At 34.3% G+C, this 23073-nt stretch overlaps 1 protein-coding gene across 3 annotated transcripts in view; it reads right to left on the minus strand.

Annotated features, from left to right (window-relative positions):
- Window positions 1–8639: 8639 nt before the first annotated feature.
- The window catches only part of LOC106458113 (protein FAM151B-like), a 47481-nt gene continuing 33047 nt past the window's right edge, over window positions 8640–23073 (minus strand). For all 3 annotated transcript variants that reach the window (XM_022384269.1, XM_022384271.1, XM_022384270.1), the window contains 2 exons: window positions 11747–11934; window positions 8640–9015 (listed from right to left, as the gene is read on the minus strand). In XM_022384269.1, coding sequence (XP_022239977.1) covers window positions 8733–9015; window positions 11747–11934 — 471 coding nt within the window. In that variant the 3' untranslated portion in view covers window positions 8640–8732. The remainder of the gene's footprint in view (window positions 9016–11746; window positions 11935–23073) is intronic.

Here is a 23073-nt window from a genome sequence, read left to right on the forward strand (position 1 = left end):
TTATTTTAGGTACCTATAAAACCGGTAAGGAGCATGATATTCTGGGAATTCAAATTTAAAAATTTTGCGCCACATACCGTGGTTATGGCGGTAATGCATTTTTGTTTGATTTTGTTTCCCATGTTTACCAATATTAACATACAATTATCCTTCTTAATCCCACTCTCTGGAGGTTGCGATAACGTGAATTTCAGTCATTTATGAGAATTATACAATTTTTCACTGATATTTATTTTTGACGATGTGGACGGTTTATTACGAGAACGAGAATTTAAAATGGTACCCAACTGCCTCCGTAGATTATTATCAACGAGGGCGCTAACCGCTTAGCGCTAGACAGTGCGTGATGTACGTGAGAAATTGTATAGATAAAGTTTGATATGTATTTTTGGAATATAATGTTTATAAGTACATTGCAGTCTGGTTTTTTAGTTAATTTGTGTCACATAAATAAAGGTAGATTGTTAAAAGGTAATCTTCGAAATCATTGCGATCGTAAGACTAATCGGTCACATATCAGAGAATTTTGGGCCTAACATAAAGTATTTTTGCATACAATAACTAACAGTATTATTTTATTACAAGTTATATATTTTACAGTAAGGAAGATTATTTTTAGAACAGATACGACGTTTCCGTCACTGGTGCGATAATTCTCCGGTAAAGAAGGTTTTAGTATTTAAATCAGCAATCTAACAATGTATTTAAATTTTATAATTGATAGTGGTTAGTTATTCATGACTGTATCAATCCGCGTGAATTGACAGGTTATTTGTTTATGCCTCAACAGAAAAAAACGAACAAAAAGTGGAATATATTATGCGAGATATTTGCATAAGATTAGGAATGGCCAAGGAAATAACGATCAAAGACACATAGTGATGTGCCTGTGTATTTAATTGTGAGATTATTTGATTTTATTAATAAGGCTACTCTGATTTTTCTTCGTTAATGTCAGGTTCATGTTTTAGTACTGACATTCTGTTCAGAAAAACTGTTTGTTTTTGTTCATATGTGGTCTTCAAGTTACGTTCTTTTTCACCTTTGTAAAAGGCTGGGCAGTTGTTACACCTTATTTTGGAAATGTTTCCTGGTGCGATAGGTTCGTTATATAATTTTCTTAAAATAGGTCTAATTTCCATTCCAGAGATGAAAATGAATCTAGGAGTTATGTTAAGGTTGTATTTATGTGCTAGTATTTTTCAAATTTCTGATTGAGGTATATTTCTATATAGGGAATAGTGCAAGTGGTTAGGTTTCCTTTGTTTTGTGGACTGTGTTTTTTTTGTTTTCTTTTTTTGTCAGTGTGTTTGTTAAGTGTCTCTTGGCTGTGTTCTTTCAATTCAATAAACTTAATATTTTCTGTAACTATTTTAGTAGAGAACAGGTTAACGTTACAAAAGCATTGGGTTAAGTGTGCAGCTTCTTTATCGATGTTTTTGTTGGTACATACATATATATATATAATGTATGCTAAATTTAAGAGTGCCTAACTTCTGGAGGGTTACGTGATTAGAAAACCAATTTATGTAATTTCCGCTGTATGTGTTTTTTTATGCATTTTAGTGGTGAAGCCTTGAGAGTTCTTGAGATGTAAACTTTTAAAAAATTTATCTTGTAACTGTTTTTATTTTCAAATGTGAATTGTATGTCTCTGTGTAAGCTGTTTATGTGTTGAAGGGATTTTGTTTGTTCATCTTTACAAGTAAAGCCGCAAAAAACCTTATCTACATATCTAAGCAAAATGTAGACTTGTATGTAGAAGTGACTATGGAATGTTGTTCTATGTGATGTAATAAAAGAGTGGCCAAAATGCCTGATAATGGATTTCCCATTGCAAATCCGTGTAACTGAAGGAAGTGCGAATCTCCGTATTGAAAGCAAATAAATGTGGCTAGTTGTGACAGTTAGATTAGATGTACCTGTTTTGTGTTGATTCCTTTTTCGGTCGTGTGAAATCATTTTTGTAGTAAGTTGTATTGCCTCATGAAAAGAGGTTTTAGGGAATAGGTTTACGACATCAAACCTAGACATAATGACGTTTACTGTATAAAGTATGTGTTTTACGAGGTGTGAAGTGTTTTCTAGTTGGGTACTTATTTTGGAAACATAAGGTTCCAAAATCCAGTTAATTTATTTACGAAGATTGTGGTTTAGAGAGTTATAAGAAGACGTGATTGGTTATTGGATTTTTATGGATTTTCGGTAAACCGTAAACTTTTTGGTGCTATTGGTTGGTTTGTATGCAAAAACTATAAAGTTAAAAGTAATACTTTTTCTTCTAATAATATTGTTACGTCTCTGGTCGTTTGTTAATTTCCGGTATAAATTCTTCCCGAGGAACTTCAGCGATACAAGTCCTTTCTTAAATAAAACTAGTTTATTCTTTCTCAATGCAATTTTGCAATACACAGAATTTCCACAGTTACTTTAAATTCAACACACGCTATAATTCACAACGATTCACGCACTTTACTTAAGGTCACTACCGCTCGCTTGACTCAATTATCTGTCTATCTACAATTATTTGCCGGGCTTATATACTAAAATAGAGGGCGCTTAGAAAAGACTAGAGTTGCCAGGAAAAGTCAAGATCCTACGAGAATCTCATGACATGTTACCAGAGTCACGTGACTTCCGCTGTCGTAACAATATTTTGAGTAGTTTGCTCGATTTTTTGTTGTGTGTTGGATTAATGTCAATTCATAACGATTGATATACACATACATAAGTAACCACTATCAATGCTAAAATTTAAATACATTGTTCAATTTTTGAATGTTGATTTAAATACTAAAACCTTCTTTACCGTTAAAACTTGTGTTCTTGAGAATGATTGAAACTTCGAACCCGTTCTAAAAATAATCTTTCCTGCTGTAAAAGCTGAAACTTGTAATAAAATAATACTTAATCAGTAAGTAAACTCAAAACGAAACTATTAATGACTTACAGTACTGTTTAATAATTTAGTAAATTAAGTATACTTTTAAGCTTCGCAATACTTATATTAATACTAAACAAAATATTAGTATCACAAGATACACTCAAGGCTTTAACTTTAAGTTTCTATAATACAACTGACGCAAGTTGTTTCAAAACAAAGCTTGCATTACGTAGTTAATCCTATAATTATAGGTAATCCTGTATTTCTCATTAATGTTATTCACTATGCATCATAATATACGACTTATGGCGTCAACGCCTTTCCAAACTGGCGAAGTATGATTATAATCAATATACTTGTCATAAGACAATAGTATTAGGCCTATAATATTTCTTAGCATTATGTAGTCCATTAGGGATTTTCTAATTCTTGAAAATCCCCAAGGGTCTAGATAATGAATTTAGTGTTAAAATACCATAGGCCTAATACTAATGTCTTATGACAAGTATATTGATTATGAATGAACATCAGTAATGTGAACAGTATTGTAGAATGGTTAAAAGTTGTTACCTCGGACGAAGGAAAGCCGCAGAGGAACACAATCCGCGCCTAGTATATCAACTAGAATATATCTTTCACCTTTATCCTGGTAATGATATTAAAAACAAAATATGTATTGATATAAAGTGACAAAAAATTAAATCAATGTATGTTCTGGTGATATCATTTTTAGGCTAAATAAAAAAAAAATGTTACACTTACAAAGCTCTAGTTTCGTAGACGGATTAATCACACAAGTCCAAACTTTTAAGTTACTGCATTAGTTGTACTTTACGCTCATTGTGCGTTTCAAACAAAGCCTCTTACTATGAAACAGAAATCAGCATAGTTGTGGTCTAAGTTGATTAGTTACAGTGTGAAGTATGTTGTGTTTGGAACTCAACTTTAAATATTACTAAAACAGTAAGTTATAGGAGAGAATATAATAAAAACGGAAATAAAATTTTTTTTCTTACTAAGAATGAAGAATATACTGAGACATCTAGTGGCCAAGATAACATTTATTAATCAGCTTCTGTGGGAACGATTAAAACGTTTTCATTGGTATGTTAGAAAGTATAAGATGACTTAGAAAATAACAGTGATTTGGGTTTCCAGTGCTAGATAATTGTTCATTAACCAACAACAAGCCCCGATTTTAGGCATGATTTTAATGGTGGAAAAGAAACTAAACCTTTTGTTTCGCAAGAATCCCTTTCGAAATCACTCGGGTTAGAGGGTTTTTATCATTTTATATCTGTACAGTTATGTTTTAAGTGTTAAGTGTTTTGCAGAAGCAATATATAAAGCCTCAAACTAGTAATTCACGTCGTTAAAGTCGAGACCGGAAAGCTGATTTTTTTTGGTGTGTTAAAAATCTTAATTTATGTGGTATAAATTCTAATTAAGCATATTAAATCTTGTATCTTCTTTTTCTATGAACCACAAATAGGTTTTGGATTCTTATATTACAGAAACCAATGTTATTATATGTTATAATATCAAAATGCTTTTCAAACTATGTGAGCCAACAGTAAAAAGACTGAAGGCAATAAAATACCATAGAAATATTCAAGAATTCTTGATACCATGCGTCACGGTATCTGATTGGTTATTGAACCAGTTTACTTGATTTGCTAACACAGCTTCACGTTTCGCGGTGAATCCATATGTAGAACTTACTTGCCTTATTTTAAAAATAATGGATTTTGAATATTCAGCACAGGATCTTAAAAGACTTGTTTGAATGATTTTCTACCGGCCTACGCCGAAGTAAGACGTTTGAATATGCATACTTTCACGAAACTCGACGCCTGCGCAAGAGAAAACATTAAACGTGTTTAAAACCCATTTTATTACAGAACAGTTGGGAAAGTGGATATCATTACAAGCGAGAATTCAAGGTTAATGGCAGAGAATGAAAGCTGCGCCTTAAATAAAAAGAAAAAAATTGAACATGATATCGTAAATACTCCACGTACACGTTCTCGCCCTCACTTGGTCCAAATCATTTGTAGAAGAGGAAAGGACATAACGAATAAGACTACTCTACTAGCTGTGTTAGAAGACTCGAATTTTTACAATGTTTATGATAACCTCACATTTCGTAACTAGGCGACAGGCAGCAAAGGTATCGAGTCCGACTAATTTTGACTATGCTCTAGTTTTGTCTTAACCATAGTGTAAGATTTGACTAAAAGGAATGTTGAATTATTCTGTCACGGATATAATGGTTTTTTTTTTTATTAATCTATGTTAGATATTGGAAACACCAAACCTTACATATTCTCATATTAGAACTTGCTGATTACATGTCCAGAGAAGCAAGTGGCGCCATAAAAACAATTTACAAGTAAAGTATTTCTGTCGATGTTTATTTTCCTTTCCGTTTTGATTTCTGAAAGTTATCTTGCGTACAAAGAAACAAACAGACGTCACCCTACACTTAGTGTGGATTAATACTACTTGGTGCATTCACACTTAACTGGTCGAGGGAGGGTGTTACTGTTTTCAATCAGCACGTAAAGTGAAATGGCTAAATTTTAATAGCTACGTCAACATGAATAGTTCTACAATAAAAGCTGCGAAAGCGCCATCTACTAAATGACAATGTAGAGAAGTTTTTATTTATTTATTTTTCTAATTCGCGCAAAGCTACTCAAGAGCTAGCCGTCCACTAATTTAGAAGTGAGTAGAGGGAAAGTAGTTAATCAACACCGCCAACTCTGGGGATACTATTTACCAATGAATAGTGAAATTGCCTGTAACATTATAACGCCCCTACAACTGAAAGGCAAACACGTTCGGTGATTGGTTTCGAATCTGGGACCCGCTGACTACGAGTCGAGTGCACTAGGCCCGAAGTATAATACAAAGTCTGCCTGCTAATAAGTTCAGGTTGCAACGAACATAAGTTTATTAATACAAGACAAAACACTAATGGGTCAGTGGGCTATTCAGCACAAGGAACTTCTGCGCATACGCACAGAAAAAGGTATATGTAAAGTATACAAGATAATACCAACTTGTAACAGTATTGTCAGTTCATTTTCATTTTGTTTTTTAGCGGTAAAAGAAGTTGCATAATTTAATTTATACTATATGGCACGTTACTGAGTTCAAGTCATGTCTGACTTTTTTAAACTGTTTGCTATTAATAGTAAGTTTGCGTTAAGCCGTTTATACTCATATATTAACATGATTAACGTACATGTGACCTTATGTAGGGCTGTAAAGATTCTTGGGCATTAAGAAAGAGGTGTGGATGCCTAACAAAAACTAATCCTGCCTTGTCACAAATTAAGAAAATATAAGGCGTTAACCCCGTCTTGTCGATTTCAATAGACGTGGGTCATTAGTCTGGTATAATGAACAATAATTTTTCAGAAATATAAGCCAACCTGAAAATGACTTTACAAGAACGTTGCATAAAATATTACAGATAGATGGCAGCATAAGCCACTTTAAATTCCTGTATTCGTAATTCTCAGTTATCATTCAGTAAGAGTCAAAAGAACTAAACCCTAAAAACCAATATTATATTTTTCTGCAGAGAAGCTCCATTCCAGTAACCCAAAATGTCTTCATTTTCTCTGTAGATATAATATGTCCAAACTGTTGTCTACTCTCACAGATATTCCCAGTAGAGCTCAAAGGCTTTTGAGGAAACTCAACCAATATCATCGATAGCATACGAAGAGAAAATATTCTTATACTAAGTGAATATACGTACAGATTGTCCAAATTCACGCAGAACGGAATAAACACTGATTTACTTTAGTCGGTGGATTTCTTGAACTTATAAAAATTTGGATATGGATTTATGATTATTAAAAATTCATGGTTGTTTAGAATAACAGATATGGAAGTTACACGTGTGATTTTTGCTCAAGAAATTAGAAATTATTTTTACTATTAATTCAACATGAAACAAACATCAAATCATAATGAACATTCCGATGACAGACCCAAAAATGTCGTACACTGAAGCCCCAATCGTATAAACATTTTTAATCGGCATATTCGGTAAACAAATAATTAATGAAAATATTCCATTGTTAATAATATGATGTTACGTGTACATATCCTGTGAAGTGTGAATAATGAGTTGTTAACAACCTCTCTGCAACACTCGGCAAGATCAAATCTCCGATATATTAAAACCCAGTCTGTGAGTCAATGAAAACGAACCCGGGGGATTAGGTGGGCTACTTGTTATTGAAGAGGCTCAACCTGTTAACATAAAAAATATAAAAACTTACTGCCCAAAGAACTCTCCTCTCGATATAGTTCGGCCACGAAGATGCGAAGTTGTTTAGAGTTTTGGTCGACTGTGTTCCTCTTACAAAAAGAATAGTACAATACAAGTATTCATGTTACGGAAGGTACCATACTTAACCACCTTACAGCGGCAAGTAAGTTTTGTTGAGCTGTCCTCGGCCATCTTTTTCGACAGAATTTACTAAAACCGCGGATAAAATGGTTTTATATAGCCGAGGAACCAGATCTAGTATTACCCAACATTTGCGGTCACTACCGTGTTTAGTGTAAGTTTTGGGGTGGAGGTATGGGTTTTACCTCCTCAGAGCCTGGAAACTTGCGCGAATTCGGCCACTCTGGTGGGCAGTTCAGATTCCGGACATCGCAAGGAGTTCAAACCTCTGTTCCGAATTAAAAAGAAAAGAGAGAGTGTGTGTACCGGAAAACTTTGGAAATCAAACACCTCACAGACTAGGTGTTAAGGAGAAATAGGATCACATATTGATTTGATAGAACAGATTTCAAGCTGAATTGAATAGTCTTTAGGAATGCACAGGCTTGTTATAGATGTCGTTACTTCCAAAATAACAACATTCAATTTGAATGTGCTATTTAATAAATTTGATAAATAATTCAATACATGAAAAAGCCAAAGACACAAGTAGAAGTAATTATGGCAACAATTTGTATATCACAATATGTAACATTATTACACTCCTCTGTACAATACTTATCTCTTCGAAATAGTGCAAAAACAACATTAACAACGAGAATAGCTATTTAAATTACAGTAGGCAACTATCACAACGGTAACTCAAAATGCTACCAGCTTAAAACCTACGGCACAGACAGGTAACAGCCACTTGCTTCAACGCCAAACTTCACACCTAACTTTCTATATACAACTTTTTTTAGAGTAAAACTAGGGAAAAAACGCATTTTTGAACTGCAGTAATCATAAATTAACATCTGTTTCATGCTTCAGTTCAATCCAGTCATCGTTCTGAAACACTGTATTACAGTACTTTATATATATATATATATATATGTAATGTCCCAAAAGTGTATATCTTATTCTACATCGTTTACTTATAAGCTTTTTGATCCTTAAAGGAATTGTTTTTGATTTCCAGTCATTGTACAAAATTTTAAAAATTAAATAAAAACTAACAGAAATACTAAGAAATTGTTTTTCATTTTTCTTTCATTTGAAATTCGTTTCACTTTGTGGTAAAATTCAAGTTTATATCATCATGCACGACTCAACTGTCTTCATTCACTTCTTGCGTATTTCGATCAGACTTACGTTTTTAAAAAATAACACTTTCAAACTTGGTGGAACCAACCGTCAACCAGAAAGAAGGCAAGCGAAAGGAGGAAAGAGTTTTATCATAAAGCTTGTTTTTTTTAGCTGCGGCACATGCACATTAGATATAGATATACAAGGTAGAACCTGCATATAAGAAGAGATCGCAATAACAAGGTTCTGCCACCAGTTGTCATGGAAACAAATATTCGACGGTCATAGAAACGAAAGATAGACATCATTTCAGGTAATGGAGTAGAAGTGCTGAAGAAAGTCGTCTGGCAGGTCGTAAAAGACCTGACTTACATGAAAAGCTTTTCGTATCATCAAGAGGTCTTCCAGAGTTACGGGATCTCCCTTGTGACACCAAGCCATCAGAGAACTGCTAGGGACTTGGAACAGGAGCCTCTGGACTTCTGGCACCGAGTACTTCAAATGTGCGACCCACACGGGGAACATCACTGGTTGCATCAAACTGTATTCTTTCACTAAACTGATCATCTTGTCAATCTGTTCTCTGGTGAGCCTAAAGAAGATATATGCTTTCAACTTTAAAAAACACTGCTTCTCAAACCTGCTAGGTTAGTTTTTAGTTAATATAGAAATTGAATAATTCTTTGGGAGTTATAAAATGGCTTGTTTATGTATTGTTAGACATCATAAATAACAGATTCTAAAATACGTAACATAGAACCTATGTTAGTTACATTTATTTATTTTAAAACTTAAAACATGGAAGTCAATCTTTTGAAGTCGCTATAATTAAAACTTATACTATTTTCTTACTTTTGTGTTAGACAGAAAAAAAAAACTCCTAAAGATGTGTAAGAAACAAAAGATGAGCTAATTTGGGCAGATAACACAGGCCTGCGATGGTTTTATTGTCTTGATACTTTTACCTGTTCCACAGTAATTCCTGTTCGCTGAATCCGAAAATGATGTCAATTTTTCTCCATCACGTAGAAATTTTTGACAAAACATCATAACGCAATACATAAAAGAAAGACCACAACACGTAGTTTCGAGACTAAAAGACATAGATTTCACAAAAAAATCTGAGTTAATGAGGATGCATATTCGTTTGACATCAGTGTTCTTCCCTTTTCTTCAGTTTATTTGTATTTTTGTTAACAAACATGATAATGGAAAAATATTCATTTTTGTAAACGAAACAATTGGATCTAATTAAGAGTGTTTTTTTCTTCCCGATTTGTAAAATATCCTTACAAGATAGAAAAAAAATGATATTATTTTCGAAATCTGCGTAGCTGAATTATGGAAAATCCGTTATTAAAACCAAAACAACATTTATGAAGTTTAAATTCGCAGGCCAGTGTTATTATTCTATTCCATTACCTTAACAATCTCTGTTTAACAAATATGAACAACGTTTCGGACACATGCACAAGAAAACTAGTTGTTTTTAGAAACCAATTTTTATTATTCATGAAGCATGTAAAGATATTATTTAGATAAGAATAATTCTAAAAGAATGCTTCTGGTATTGGCTACATAAGAAACAAGAGGGAATCCACAATAGCCGCGGCACTTCAAATTATTTTAGGCAGAATTGGAGTAAATTAATCTATGAAACCTTTTTTTTGTTTCCTTTTATTAGCTGGCCAGGTGGTTAGGGCGCATGACTCGCAATCTGCGGGTTCGAATCCCCGTCCCACCAAACATACTCGCTCTTTCAGCCGCGGGCGCGTTTTAATGTGACGGTCAGTCCCACTATTCGTTGGTAAAAGAGTAGCCCAAGAGTTGGCGGTTGATGTTGATGACTAGCTGCCTTCCCCCTAGTCTTTCACTGCTAAATTACAGCTAACGTAGATAGCTCTCGTGTAGCTTTGCGCAAAATTCAAACCAAACCCTTTTTATTAGCTGTTTTTATTGACCAGCAATACCAAACGTGGGGCGCGCGTATACCCTATTCGATTTTATTACTCATCAGGATTCTACCAGCCTACCCTCAAATTGAAATTATTTTAGGCAGGATTAGAGTAAATTAATCTATGAGACCTCGGACGTGATCAAATGCATCATTCGAAAGAGTTTGACCTCCTGAGTCCAAAACTGTAACTATAACTCAAATCGGTCAATAGATGACGGAGATATGAGCTATAAAGATTGTACGTGCAAAAAACTCGGAGCCATTCTATGAGCTGCTATCCCGTGGCTAATTATTGCTAGTAAAATATTTTTTACTGATGTTTTGATTTCTAAAGTCAACTAATTAAAAACTAATTCAAAAAAATTCGTATGGTTAGAAACAAAGAGAAAGCATGTAGAAGAGTGAAGTAAACGAAAAATAATTTATCGTATTATATATACGATAAATAAAAAACCCGAATATGAATATACGACAGTTTTACGTAGAACAGACCAAAAAAAAGAGTGAAGAAAATGGAAAATAACTTATCGTATTATATATACGATAAATAATAAACCCGAATATAAATATACGAGAGTTTTACGTAGAACAGACCAAACATTTTAAATATTTCTGTTTCTATTATTCGTAAACACTCAACACTATACTCATACTGACAAGTTCTAACTCCCGGATCATCAAACTATAAACACATAATTAAAGTTTGTACAGATATCACGCACTTACGAAGGGGTTTAGATCGAACCCCCTATTTTTGTAATTTAAAAATATTATACTTATATAGTTGTAGCGCAGCTACTTGTGGTACAAGAAAAGAAAACTTTTCATAAAACGAAGTAAATGTAGAGATGGCTGATATCAATCCTTCAAAAACAAGGCAAACTCCTCCTTTCAAATATACTGCGCACGGGCCTGTTTGTTTTTTGAATTTCGCGCAAAACGACACGAGGGCTATCTGCGCTAGCCGTCCCTAATTTAGCAGTGAAAGGGCGAGCATGTTCGGTGTGACGGGGATTCGAACCCGCAGATTGTGTGTGTATATATATATATTCAATTTTTTAACTAGTTACTCTATTACTCAAACTTCCTGTGCTGAGGTTGATTTTGTTACAGTTTCCGAGAACTTAAATCTCTAAATCATTTGTATTACTCATTTCAGCTACAAAAAATGACCAACCATTTTTTAATTTATGTCCTGAACTGACAATAGATGGCTGTTTCCAGCAACTTTGATAAACATTATTGCAATGCGACTAAAACATAAATTAACTTACCGACAGCAGCTGTTTCAATGTGTTTGGTGTTTGTTTCAATTACTTGTTAAAATAATAATCACAGTTTTATTACCTATAGGACAATGGCTCACCCTAGTTTGATGCACCCTCCAGGCATGACCTCGACGACCTCGCTACACGTTGTCCACCCGATAGATATGACAGAGCGAGGAAAACGGGTTCTGCATAAAGTTAAAAAAGTCCAAGCGTCCACCGGCGGAGTAATGGGGTTGTTAGGGCCTGGTAGAATGTCGGCGTTTAGTATCAAAGGTCCCCGAATCTGGAACCAGAAAAACAATTTAATCTGGTTATTGATAGTGTAATTTGGCAACGGTTTACTGTGGATTTTCCAATATGTTCTTATTCTACTATATTTCCTGTATTCAGAGGACCAGTTGTAATAATGATAACAGTTAATTTCTTTTTATTCGCAACAAGATGTTATGAAATATGAAATTAGTTCACATTCTTTTTCAGTCATCACATTAAACTTGTTTCATTATGTTTAAAACTATGCATGCCCTTCAGAAGGAACTTTGATATGTAACTAATTATATTTATTATTTACGTAATTATTGTTAAATCATAACAACTGATTTTAATTCCTGCAGTACATATTGGAGTATGCACCACAGTAAAGATAAAAAAACGAAGAAGTACACATATATATATAATGAACGAAACAATAGATCAGAGACTTTCATAACAAATGGTAATAACGACCGAAACAACATATCAACAGTAAAAAAAAAAAGGTAACAATAGAAAATGACTTCATGATCTCTAATTTTTCCTTGATCTTGCTAATTAAAGGATCTGGTTTCGCAGTAACAACTAAACTTTCCGACCAAGTATGTTTAAACACAATGTCTTACGGAAAAAAATATATTTTCATTTGATGGAACAATTTCTATGAAAATAGAGAAAAGATAAACCATCTTTTATAACAAACAATAGCGTGGCTCGTAGTCGAGTGGTTGCCCGCATCGTTCTGTTGTGTTCTTGAGTAAGAGATTTTATTCCGCTTGTTTTCCACTCTATCCATATGGATCAACATTCCTATCCGCTTGTGCCTTTGAAACCGGAGTGCACGGCAACAATTTTTCTGTACAGCAGAATATCGTCGACTTACCCGACAGTATAACATCAGACGCTAATTCCATTCTTCAACTACAGACACAACAAATTATGCTGGTTTGATATGTCTCAATAAATACTCTTTTGCTACTAACAAGCGATAAACTTCTCATGCCAATAAAGATGCTGAAACAGAAATTGGGGGTGCAAGGGAAAATATCAGAACAGTTTTAAGCCTAACTTAGATCAACTAGCACATTCAAAACTTGAAAATAGATTATTTATAAACTTAAAAACAAATAACTTCCCTTAGAAACGTCTTGATCGAAGTTAAACCCTACAATAGCCGCATTATACATGTATATGGTTTACCAAAAGAACATAAACCGGATATGCCACTAAGAACCATAGTCTCAGCATATGGCAGTGTCACTCTGTCTGTCTTTGCTTATGCATACAGTTTTAGTACCGTTACTAAATTACAAGATCTGCTATCTCAAATCAAGAATGAATCTCACAGACGAAGACAACAATACTCTTTACACTAAATGTTATAGCTCTGTATACCCATCTTTTCGGACAGAAGATGACAATGTGTGATTTCATATCGGATCACAAACATAATTTGGAGATGGACAGGCTGTCAGTTGACATCTTACAGGATTATGGAATCTTGATTCTTTAATCAAATTTCTAGATTTTTTTCAATTCCACAGACATCAACATCCAATTCACCTTTAATCATTCGAACGACAAGAGGAGTATGGATTTTCCTGATGTTACCTCGATAATCAATTATGACAGTAATATACAATCTACCTCGTTTCACCTTCCAACGAATAAAAAAACATATTTTTCTTCTTTTCAACTCCCATCACCCAAAAAACTTCCAAGAAAGGTGCAATTATTGGTGAGTTTAAAATAATCGATTAGAACTGCAGTGCTATAAAAGCATTACACGTTCTAAACTAAAATCACTCCTTTTGAACTGCAGTGCTATAAAAGCATTACACGTTCTGAACTAAAATCACTCCTTTTGAACTGCAGTGCTATAAAAGCATTACACGTTCTAAACTAAAATCACTCCTTTTGAATTAACCAATACCCACATCATCCCTTAAACATGAAAAAATAAACAGAGAGAGAAACCAAGAGGGAAAATAAATTACAAAAGATACCAGAAACTGTTTTACTTTTACAGTACCTCTAATTAACGGAACTATCTCCAATAAAATAGAAAACATAACCAAGAAATTTGAACTGCGTGTTAAGATTACAAAACGACCAGGTCAAACTCTCAAATATCAACTTATAAATTTTCAGTACACTGTAACAAAACCGTCTTATAAAAACGTGTTTACAATCTAAAGACCCGTGTCATACTTCCAGTGTTGTTTAACAACTTACAAGTAACATCTGCCATCATATGTGCATTGGTGAAACCGGAAAAAAACCACACAAAAGCGTGGATGTAGTTAGAACGGTTTAATTTTTAGTAGAACGCTCCTAAAGAAGCTGTAAAGGGAAACGTTGAGCATCCAATTAAATAAAAAAAATGAAAAATTAGTGTTGTAAGGTCGTTTATTTCTAGAATTAACAATTAATCTTAACAATAATTGCTTTGTGATTTTAAGACAATCCAGATAACTTTAATTTTAGCACCAATTCCAATAATGAGTTCTAGTGTTTTTTTTTAAACCAATTCCGACCGTTCATTCTGTCATGACCATGTTAAATCCAAGGAAGTTCACAGCATCATCAACTGATTGTAGTAAAATCTCGGTTTTAATCGGTTTCAGAACGGTTCAAAGATCTAACATCTTGACTAAAAGGTAAACTAATAACCTTTTAAATATGTAACTTCAGAAAAAGAAAATTTAATTTGAAATTACAAATTTCATATTAACTCTGAAGTTTTAGGAAACTGAGATTCCACACGACTACTCAGGCCTTTTTTAAAGCAGAAATATCTGGTGGGCCAGGCCGATGAAAAAGCACCGTCTATATTGCATTCAATAAGCATCATCCCTGACCCAAAATGTGGTCAGGGCACCCCGACCTCTTAGAATAATGAATGGGGTTACCTGCCAGATTAATACTGGTTAAGAAAAGTCACGCCATGATAAGGCCAATTTCTTTGCAAACAGTTTGGGCCCACAATGCTATTCCTTAAGCCATACTATCGGGCCAAAATTTAGGGCTGGTGGTCAGAATAGTCCACTACTAAGTATATCAGAAAAAGGCCTGCTTCTACTCTTTAAATTGAGCAGAAAGCATTAAGTAGGACTCCGCCAACTCTAAAACAAGACTATAAGCTCCAACTTCTCATTTTCTCAGCTTTACTGAAAAACAAAAATTAAACACAATGCTCTTAGTATAGGCATTCTTCTCTTCCCCCTTCTCTATTCCCGCGAAAACGGGAAGGATCGGAGAAATATCTATACAGGAACCTAGAAATGTTGTATACGATTGTTTGCTACGGTGTGCAAGATGTAACATAATGAAGAGAATTACAGTGTATAAAATGTCAGTATAGATGCCAGTGGGAAAAAAAAGTGACCGACTTTTGCAAATTGTCAAAAGATCCAGAAATTTCCCAAGTTATTATATGAAGGTGTTATGTTGGAACATGGAGTGTTAACCAGACTTTCTAAGAACGATGTCTCTTGGAACTACTCCCTCTATCGTCGATATCGCTTATTCTGATGGACATGAAGATGCACTATTTCTATCGTAAAAAAGAGAAGGTCAGGTCAATCTAAGATCACACATCTTAACAAACTTACCACAGATACTACACTTTACGCAGACGTCGGCTTCCACGTTCATGTGTAGCAGTCAGGTGAATTTACGGTTTTGTTGGAGGATATACAAATGCTGCTGTTGGCGTAGTATGTACGACTTGACGTAATCACAGTTTCTAGACGCCCTGACGACTCAATGCGGGAATTGTAATCTCATAATTTGTGTCAATACGTTTTTTGTTGTTATTTCTATAATACCTAGATTTCCTTGATTTACTATGCCCTGCGTAAAGTTTGAATTTCCCATTATTTGAGAAACCTGCGGCAAACCATGTATTGAAAATGTTGTTGTTGTTGTTTATGTGGTTTCACATCCGCATATGGGTGTGGTGATCCTCCTTTTGTCTGCGCTATTTCACGATGTTCGAGATGGTGTTGTAGATAATCGCCTTTGTCCCGGGTTGTGCAACTTATTGTTATACAAATACCCTTCCTCTGAATGGGCTTTGACAAAACTCCAGTCATAAGCGTATTCGGGGCGGCATTGCGCTGTCGAATAGTCAGGAATTCGTTATGAACAAAATGTATAGGTGCTAAACATGACGTTATGCTATAACTCGCACCTGCAACAACACGCCATTATATTAACATATACAAACAGTTTTTATAAAGTATAAGTGACTACAAGTAGTGATTTGAAAATATTCTTACACTAAACTACTGTAAAGCATTTGTAAAACCAATTTATTAACAAACAGTCGAAGAAAACTCGGGGACAAAACATGGCAATGGTGCGACATAAGCTAAATCAAGTACATTAAAAACATAAAACAGAAACCACGTAGAACTAGCTGTTAGTTGTGCTAGAAACGTTGGTTCTAAGAAACAGTTAACAGGGCAAAACAATAGGCAATAAATGTACTAGGCAAGAATTCCTGAGGTGTACGAACAAACATTAAATATCAACATAGCAACCGGGAATAACAGACTAAATATATTCACATAAAACTGAACAAACGCAATTAATAATATTTAACGTTAAAGATAAAATTAATTTACAGTCTATAAAACAACGGCAATATGCAGGATATTTTGCTGACTACATAGTTTCCGAAATAACTGCACTAACAAAACTGATTTAGTTGCAATAATTCTCGGAATTTATAAAAAATATGTTGCATAATACTTTATACTGAAATGAATAGCATTGTAAAGAATACCAATCTATTTTATAATATTACAATAAATGATTTTTTTTTTTCGAATTAACTTGGCGAGTAATAACGATACGCCTGTTGACGCTACTAAATTAGGTTTAGTATGTAAGGTTCAGAGGCATCGCGCTCATGTCCTAATCATTTGTAAATTGATACGAGTTTTTATTTTAAGAATTCTGTGTAAAGATCTTATGGGTTTGTTGGATTTTTTTTTGGTTTTTTTTTGTATTTTATCTTTAAAATGTTTGAATGGCCGTTAAACGAACACAATTTTATATCAATAAATTCTAAAAGAATTTTGTTCATGTATTCCTGTGATGGCGATAATACCGCGTGTAAAAATTGTTATCATATTCATCTCTTAAGACTGTTTTCATTTAATGTGACAGGGTAAGGTTGCACGAAATACGCTTAGGCTTTCCAACAGTTGGACTTTCAAACTTCTCGGTTTGCTTCAGTCAATTTATCTTCCAAAAAAAATGTTCAATTCTGAATTTTTACAAAACAAATGTTGCGCAGATCCTGAAGCGTTACGCAATTAACATACTTCGGGACAGGCTGTAAAACAACTTTGTTATTTCTAACATAAAAACAAGACAAAGTCATATGTGTCGAGCTCATGCGTGTTCAGGTGAGAAACCGTCGTTATTTCCACTAGTTTTTTTCTCTTCTTTATTTTCTTTGTTAATCCAATCAAAGTGACATTTCCGGTTAAAACAATAACATGCACTTGTCATACCAATTCAAAGCGAGAGTTATCTGTTTCCACACCCATAATTCCTCACATGAAACTTCTTAAAGTTCAGGTAACTACCAGTCGTGTTGGAATTAATGTAAAGGTATAGTCGTCGCTCAAATAATGTAATTTGTTGCAGTGGTAGAATAACATGAGGTTCATGGAATGGTTCATAGATCTAAAAGATGTTTCAGTTTTCAATATTATTGCTCTTGTTTTACTTTTCCCATTTCAACAAAACAACTTAATACATGTTTCATTAATTTTTATGAAGTCACCCGTGTCGTTATGAGGACCATTACTGGCTGAAAACTATAGTGTACTGCTACCAGTTTATTTTGTTGAAAATAAAATATATATACAATAAGCGTAACATTTCAACACTTGATTCTTCTCTCTTTCCGTGTTTAACATAGTTTTATCCCCAATCAGTTTTAAAGTAAACATTATGCTTTAATGAAGTATTCGTGCATTTTTTTAATCCTGCACTATTGTTTCTTAAATGTTTACAATTTAATCAATGTACACAAAGGAACTGTAGAGTGAGTCAGTTTTCTCAGAACTCCCATGTATTCAAGTAGCTACAATATCTTACAGTACACTCTCGGCGAATAATGATTTAGAATTTTATAGGTTTCAGCTTCAGTTTGCTGACTCAACGCTAACTGTAAGGTAATTTAGTCACACAAACAGGATAGTGAAAATACAGCTCACCTACCACCAATTTGTTGCTCATGTTTGGATGGCTGATCAAATTAGTCATTTTTCATTACAGTTAATTTCAGTCTAAAGTCAATGTTATAAACACATACAGAAATCACCGCAAACACACTTTAAAACTGTCAAATTGACAAAACGTAACACTCTTTGATCTACAATATAGAATACAAATCACTTCGTTCTCATGGTGTGATGAAAAAACAAAAAAATTCAAAGTAATGTAAATAATAATAACAATAGAGCATGTGTGGAAGGATCTTAGGTTGTAAAGACGATTTATCGATTCAAGTATTGAACGTAATATATTATTGTTTTCAGAAATTTATTACACGGGTTGCTCTTCGCGAGTAAAACTAAAACACAAAGAATCAAGTAGGCACATAAAATATACACAACTTTCTTGTTGGATAACAAATAATTCATTCATATAGATATCAGTATACATTCTCTGAGTTTATAATATACAAAATCATGCACGTAATTAGTTTTTATCACATGTTTATACGATACTGAATTATAAGAATAATAACAAAAATCATACAGAACTCCTTCCAATATTGTGTGAGGGAATTTAGAGTATAAATCGTTTGGCTTTGAAATCCTTTGAAGCTACACTCTTAGCTTTAAATCCCTAGTCTTAAATAAAGCCCAGTGTTCAAACGTTTGTCTATTCTCTTATCTCAACAACAACACACACTGAATGAAATAAAAATAAAGAAAATATTTGTATTAAACTTATCATTCATTTACAACGTTATTTCACTACACGCTAAAATAGAGGACCAGATTTTATGATTAAGTTGTCATGAAATTTCATGTTATGTTAAATAACCGAAGAATTCGGCAAGAACTAGAATTAATTAGATTACTGTAACATCAGAAATATTAGAACAGTAACAGCAGAGGGCAACAGTATAACTACAGGCTTAGAGTTATCTACATTACACATAGACTAGAAGGTGAGATAAATGAAACGTCTACAAACATTGACCTTTAGACAGATTCCACGTTCTTAACGAAACAGACTCATTAATACCAGCAGTTGTCAAAACAAGCTATTATTGTATTACAGAACAATATAGTATTTTTAACATGATACTATATACAATAGTATTTTTAACATGATACTATATACAATAGTATTTTTTAACATGATACTATATACAGTAGTATTTTTTAACATGATACTATATACAAATCTGATATCGCTCATTCGTTTTCTTTTAAAAGTTTTGTGGTTTTATAGACCGCCATGTTAAGACAAATTTAGATGAAAACTCCAGTCTCGTTTAACGTGTGGAAAACAAAAGCAACTATTAGTTCCAGAAAAAAAAATTATTCCCCGATATTTCTAAGAGTTATCAATCGTTTCTGTCTCCTTGAGAGGGTAAGTACTGCTGGGAAGACCAGTTTGAAAGAAGTAGCTCATTCATGACGAGTACAAAAATCACCTTTTAAAGCGATTAACAAGATGTGTAAAATCCGTAACACCCTCAAGCAAAAATCCTAACTAAGTAACTGACAAGAAAATGGAGACATAACGACACTTTAAAGGAGAAAATATATATTTATAAAGTTATCACTGATACGTTTTTCCTGTTGAAATGCAGTTTTAATAAACACATGTTGTTGTTTTGGCAAGGTCAATGACCGCTGTAGTTGTTTTTATGAAATTTGTATCAGTATTTATTTAGATAGTGCACGGCAGTTGACGCCACCAAGCGACGAGTGTCAATAGCCCTTAGAAACATGTATATGGGTTGAGGCATAAAGCATATAACGAGAAGGTAATGTCACGATAAACAATGGGAAGGTGATAAAATCAAGCAATACACGAATCACCGGAATAAAAACCAGTTTGCACTTCTTGAAAACCCAAAATTTTGTACACAAGAATCCAGTATCACTCCGCCATAGCAAAATACATTGGTCTGACATAAGACACAAAACAAACAGTTCTGACAAAGTACGACAGTATGACAAAAAATAAGCTACTACGACTGAGACGACAGTGCATGATACGAGATGACGACAGTGCATGATACGAGATGAGCTACTACGACTGAGACGACAGTGCATGATACGAGATGAGCTACTCCGACTCAAAACGACAATGTGGCACAAGATATGATGCTCCGACTCAGAAGGACAAAACTTAAGCTGCTCTACCACACAGCATTGTTTGTTTGTGGAATTTCTCGCAAAGCTATTCAAAGATTATCTGTGCTAATCGTCCAAAATAAAGCAGTAATAGACTAGACGGGGGTCTCCAAACTACGGGCCGCGACTTCGGTTTCTCCGGTTCGCCAACAGCTTATCAAAGTAATAATACAATTATTTAATATTATAAAAACAAAAAATAAAACGTAATTGAGCAAAAGCCAATCTAGTTGCGATAGAACCCGCGTAATTTTGTCAGAAAAGCACCAGTTTCATGCTTCTCACTAATGCTAAAAAAAAGACGATTGTGCATCTTAAATATTTTCAGTATGTGCTCTTATGAGAAATAAATTAGTGATGTTGTATTCTGATCATGTATGCATCCCTACTTAATATTACCACGACCCCTCCGGACCGCGAGGCCTAAAAAGATCTACCTCCCTGCCCTTGTCCAAAAAGGTTTGGAGACCCCTGGACTAGAGGGAACGCAGCTAGTCAACTGTACCCATCGACAACTCTTGGGTTATTCTTTTACCAACGACTAGTGGGATTAACCGTAACATTATAATGCCCTCACGGTTGAAAGAGTGAACATGTTCGGTGACGAGACTCGAGCTTGCGACCCACAAGTTGCGAGTTGAGTGCTCTAACCTCCAGGTTATGCTGGGCCCACAGTATTGTATAAGATAAACTGCTCCAAAACAGGTCGACATACGACACAAAATTAGCTGTTTCGACACACAATAGCAGCCTATTATAAGCTGCGCCGACCAGGACAACACGGGGTCACAGTATAAACTATCTGATACAGGAGCGACACGCATATTAAAAAACTAAGTTGCTCGGACACATGATAAAATAACTTAATCGGTACAACAATAGGACACGAAATACTTGCAGCTGCTTTAACTGGGGACAAAAAAAAACTGACTCTATCACAAGACGATAGTTGCAGTAAAACAAGGTGATACACGATAAACTACTTCGACAAAATGGGACAGAGCACGACGGTATGGCACAATAGAAGCTGAAAAAACGGCAACAACAACACACGATAAGCTACTCCAATATTAATATTTTGAAAAATCCGTACTTCATTCAAGTTTTTCTTGTTGAATTTTGCCCAGAGCTAAACAAAGCTAACCGTTGCTGGTTTTGAAAAGACAAACTAGAGGGAGAGCTAAACATCACCCACCGCCAATTCTTGTTCTACTTTTATCAAACCAAAAGCCCCAAGGTTCGGAGCACGAGTTTTTTGTTTGTTTTATAGGACAGTATAACACAATATATTTACTTTAAGAAACAAAAGGTGTGATTGTTGACAGGATGAAATTTCGCACTCTTCCAGGTGTAAATTTAGAAAACTTTAAATAACTACATTCCTCTTATGTACGTAAAGGTGTGAATTTATAAACAGAGTGGAAAGTAATACGAGTGATATTTGAAAGTATAATAAAAACAACTATTAATAAAACACTTTTATGATAAATTTATGATTACTATAAAAATAACATTAAAATATTTTTTTTTAAAAACTAACAACTCTTCAAAATCTATATATTTACAGTTAAGCTTATTAGTATGAAAGAGCCGAGCGTGGCCCAATGGTTAGTGGGCCCCTTTGTGGATCTGATGTTCAGTGGATCGCGTACCCGTAAAAAAAAAAAATTCGCGCTCCGAACCTTGGGGATTTCGGTTTGACAAGAGTAGCCTAAGAATTGGCGGTGGATGTTTAATACCTGCCCTCCCTTTAGAACATGGCAACATGATATAATACTGTTTTGACACAAAACCATGACACAGTATTAACTGTTCGAACTCAAAACAACTGTATGATATGACACAAAATCAGCTGCTCCAACTTAAGATGCCAATATGACACAAGATACTTGCCCCAACACAGTACAACAGTATGACACACGTAGCAACTAAATAAATTGAGTTGATACACGAAGACAGTATGACATAAACTGCTATGACACAGTATAACATGCTGACACAAGAAAAGTCGCTTTGATACAGTACAAGTTACTGACACAGTATGACATAAACTGCTATGACACAGTATAACATGCTGACACAAGAAAAGTCGCTTTGATACAGTACAAGTTACTGACACAGTATGACATAAACTGCTATGACACAGTATAACATGCTGACACCAGAAAAGTCGCTTTGATACAGTACAAGTTACTGATACAGTATAACATGCTGACACAAGAAAAGTCGCTTTGATACAGTACAAGTTACTGACACAGTATGACATAAACTGCTATGACACAGAATAACATGCTGACACAAGAAAAGTCGCTTTGAAACAGTACAAGTTACTGACACAGTATGACATAAACTGCTATGACACAGTATAACATGCTGACACAAGAAAAGTCGCTTTGATACAGTACAAGTTACTGACACAGTATAACAGTGTGACACAAGAAAAGTCGCTTTGATACAGTACAAGTTACTGACACAGTATAACATGCTGACACAAGAAAAGTCGCTTTGAAACAGTACAAGTTACTGACACAGTATAACATGCTGACACAAGAAAAGTCGCTTTGAAACAGTACAAGTTACTGACACAGTATAACATGCTGACACAAGAAAAGTCGCTTTGATACAGTACAAGTTACTGACACAGAATAACAGTGTGACACAAGAAAAGTCGCTTTGATACAGTACAAGTTACTGACACAGAATAACAGTGTGACACAAGATAAGTCGCTTTGATACAGTACAAGTTACTGACACAGAATAACAGT

The sequence above is a fragment of the Limulus polyphemus genome, unplaced genomic scaffold, assembly GCF_000517525.1.
Source record: "Limulus polyphemus unplaced genomic scaffold, Limulus_polyphemus-2.1.2 Scaffold418, whole genome shotgun sequence".
Taxonomy (NCBI): Eukaryota; Metazoa; Arthropoda; class Merostomata; order Xiphosura; family Limulidae; genus Limulus; species Limulus polyphemus.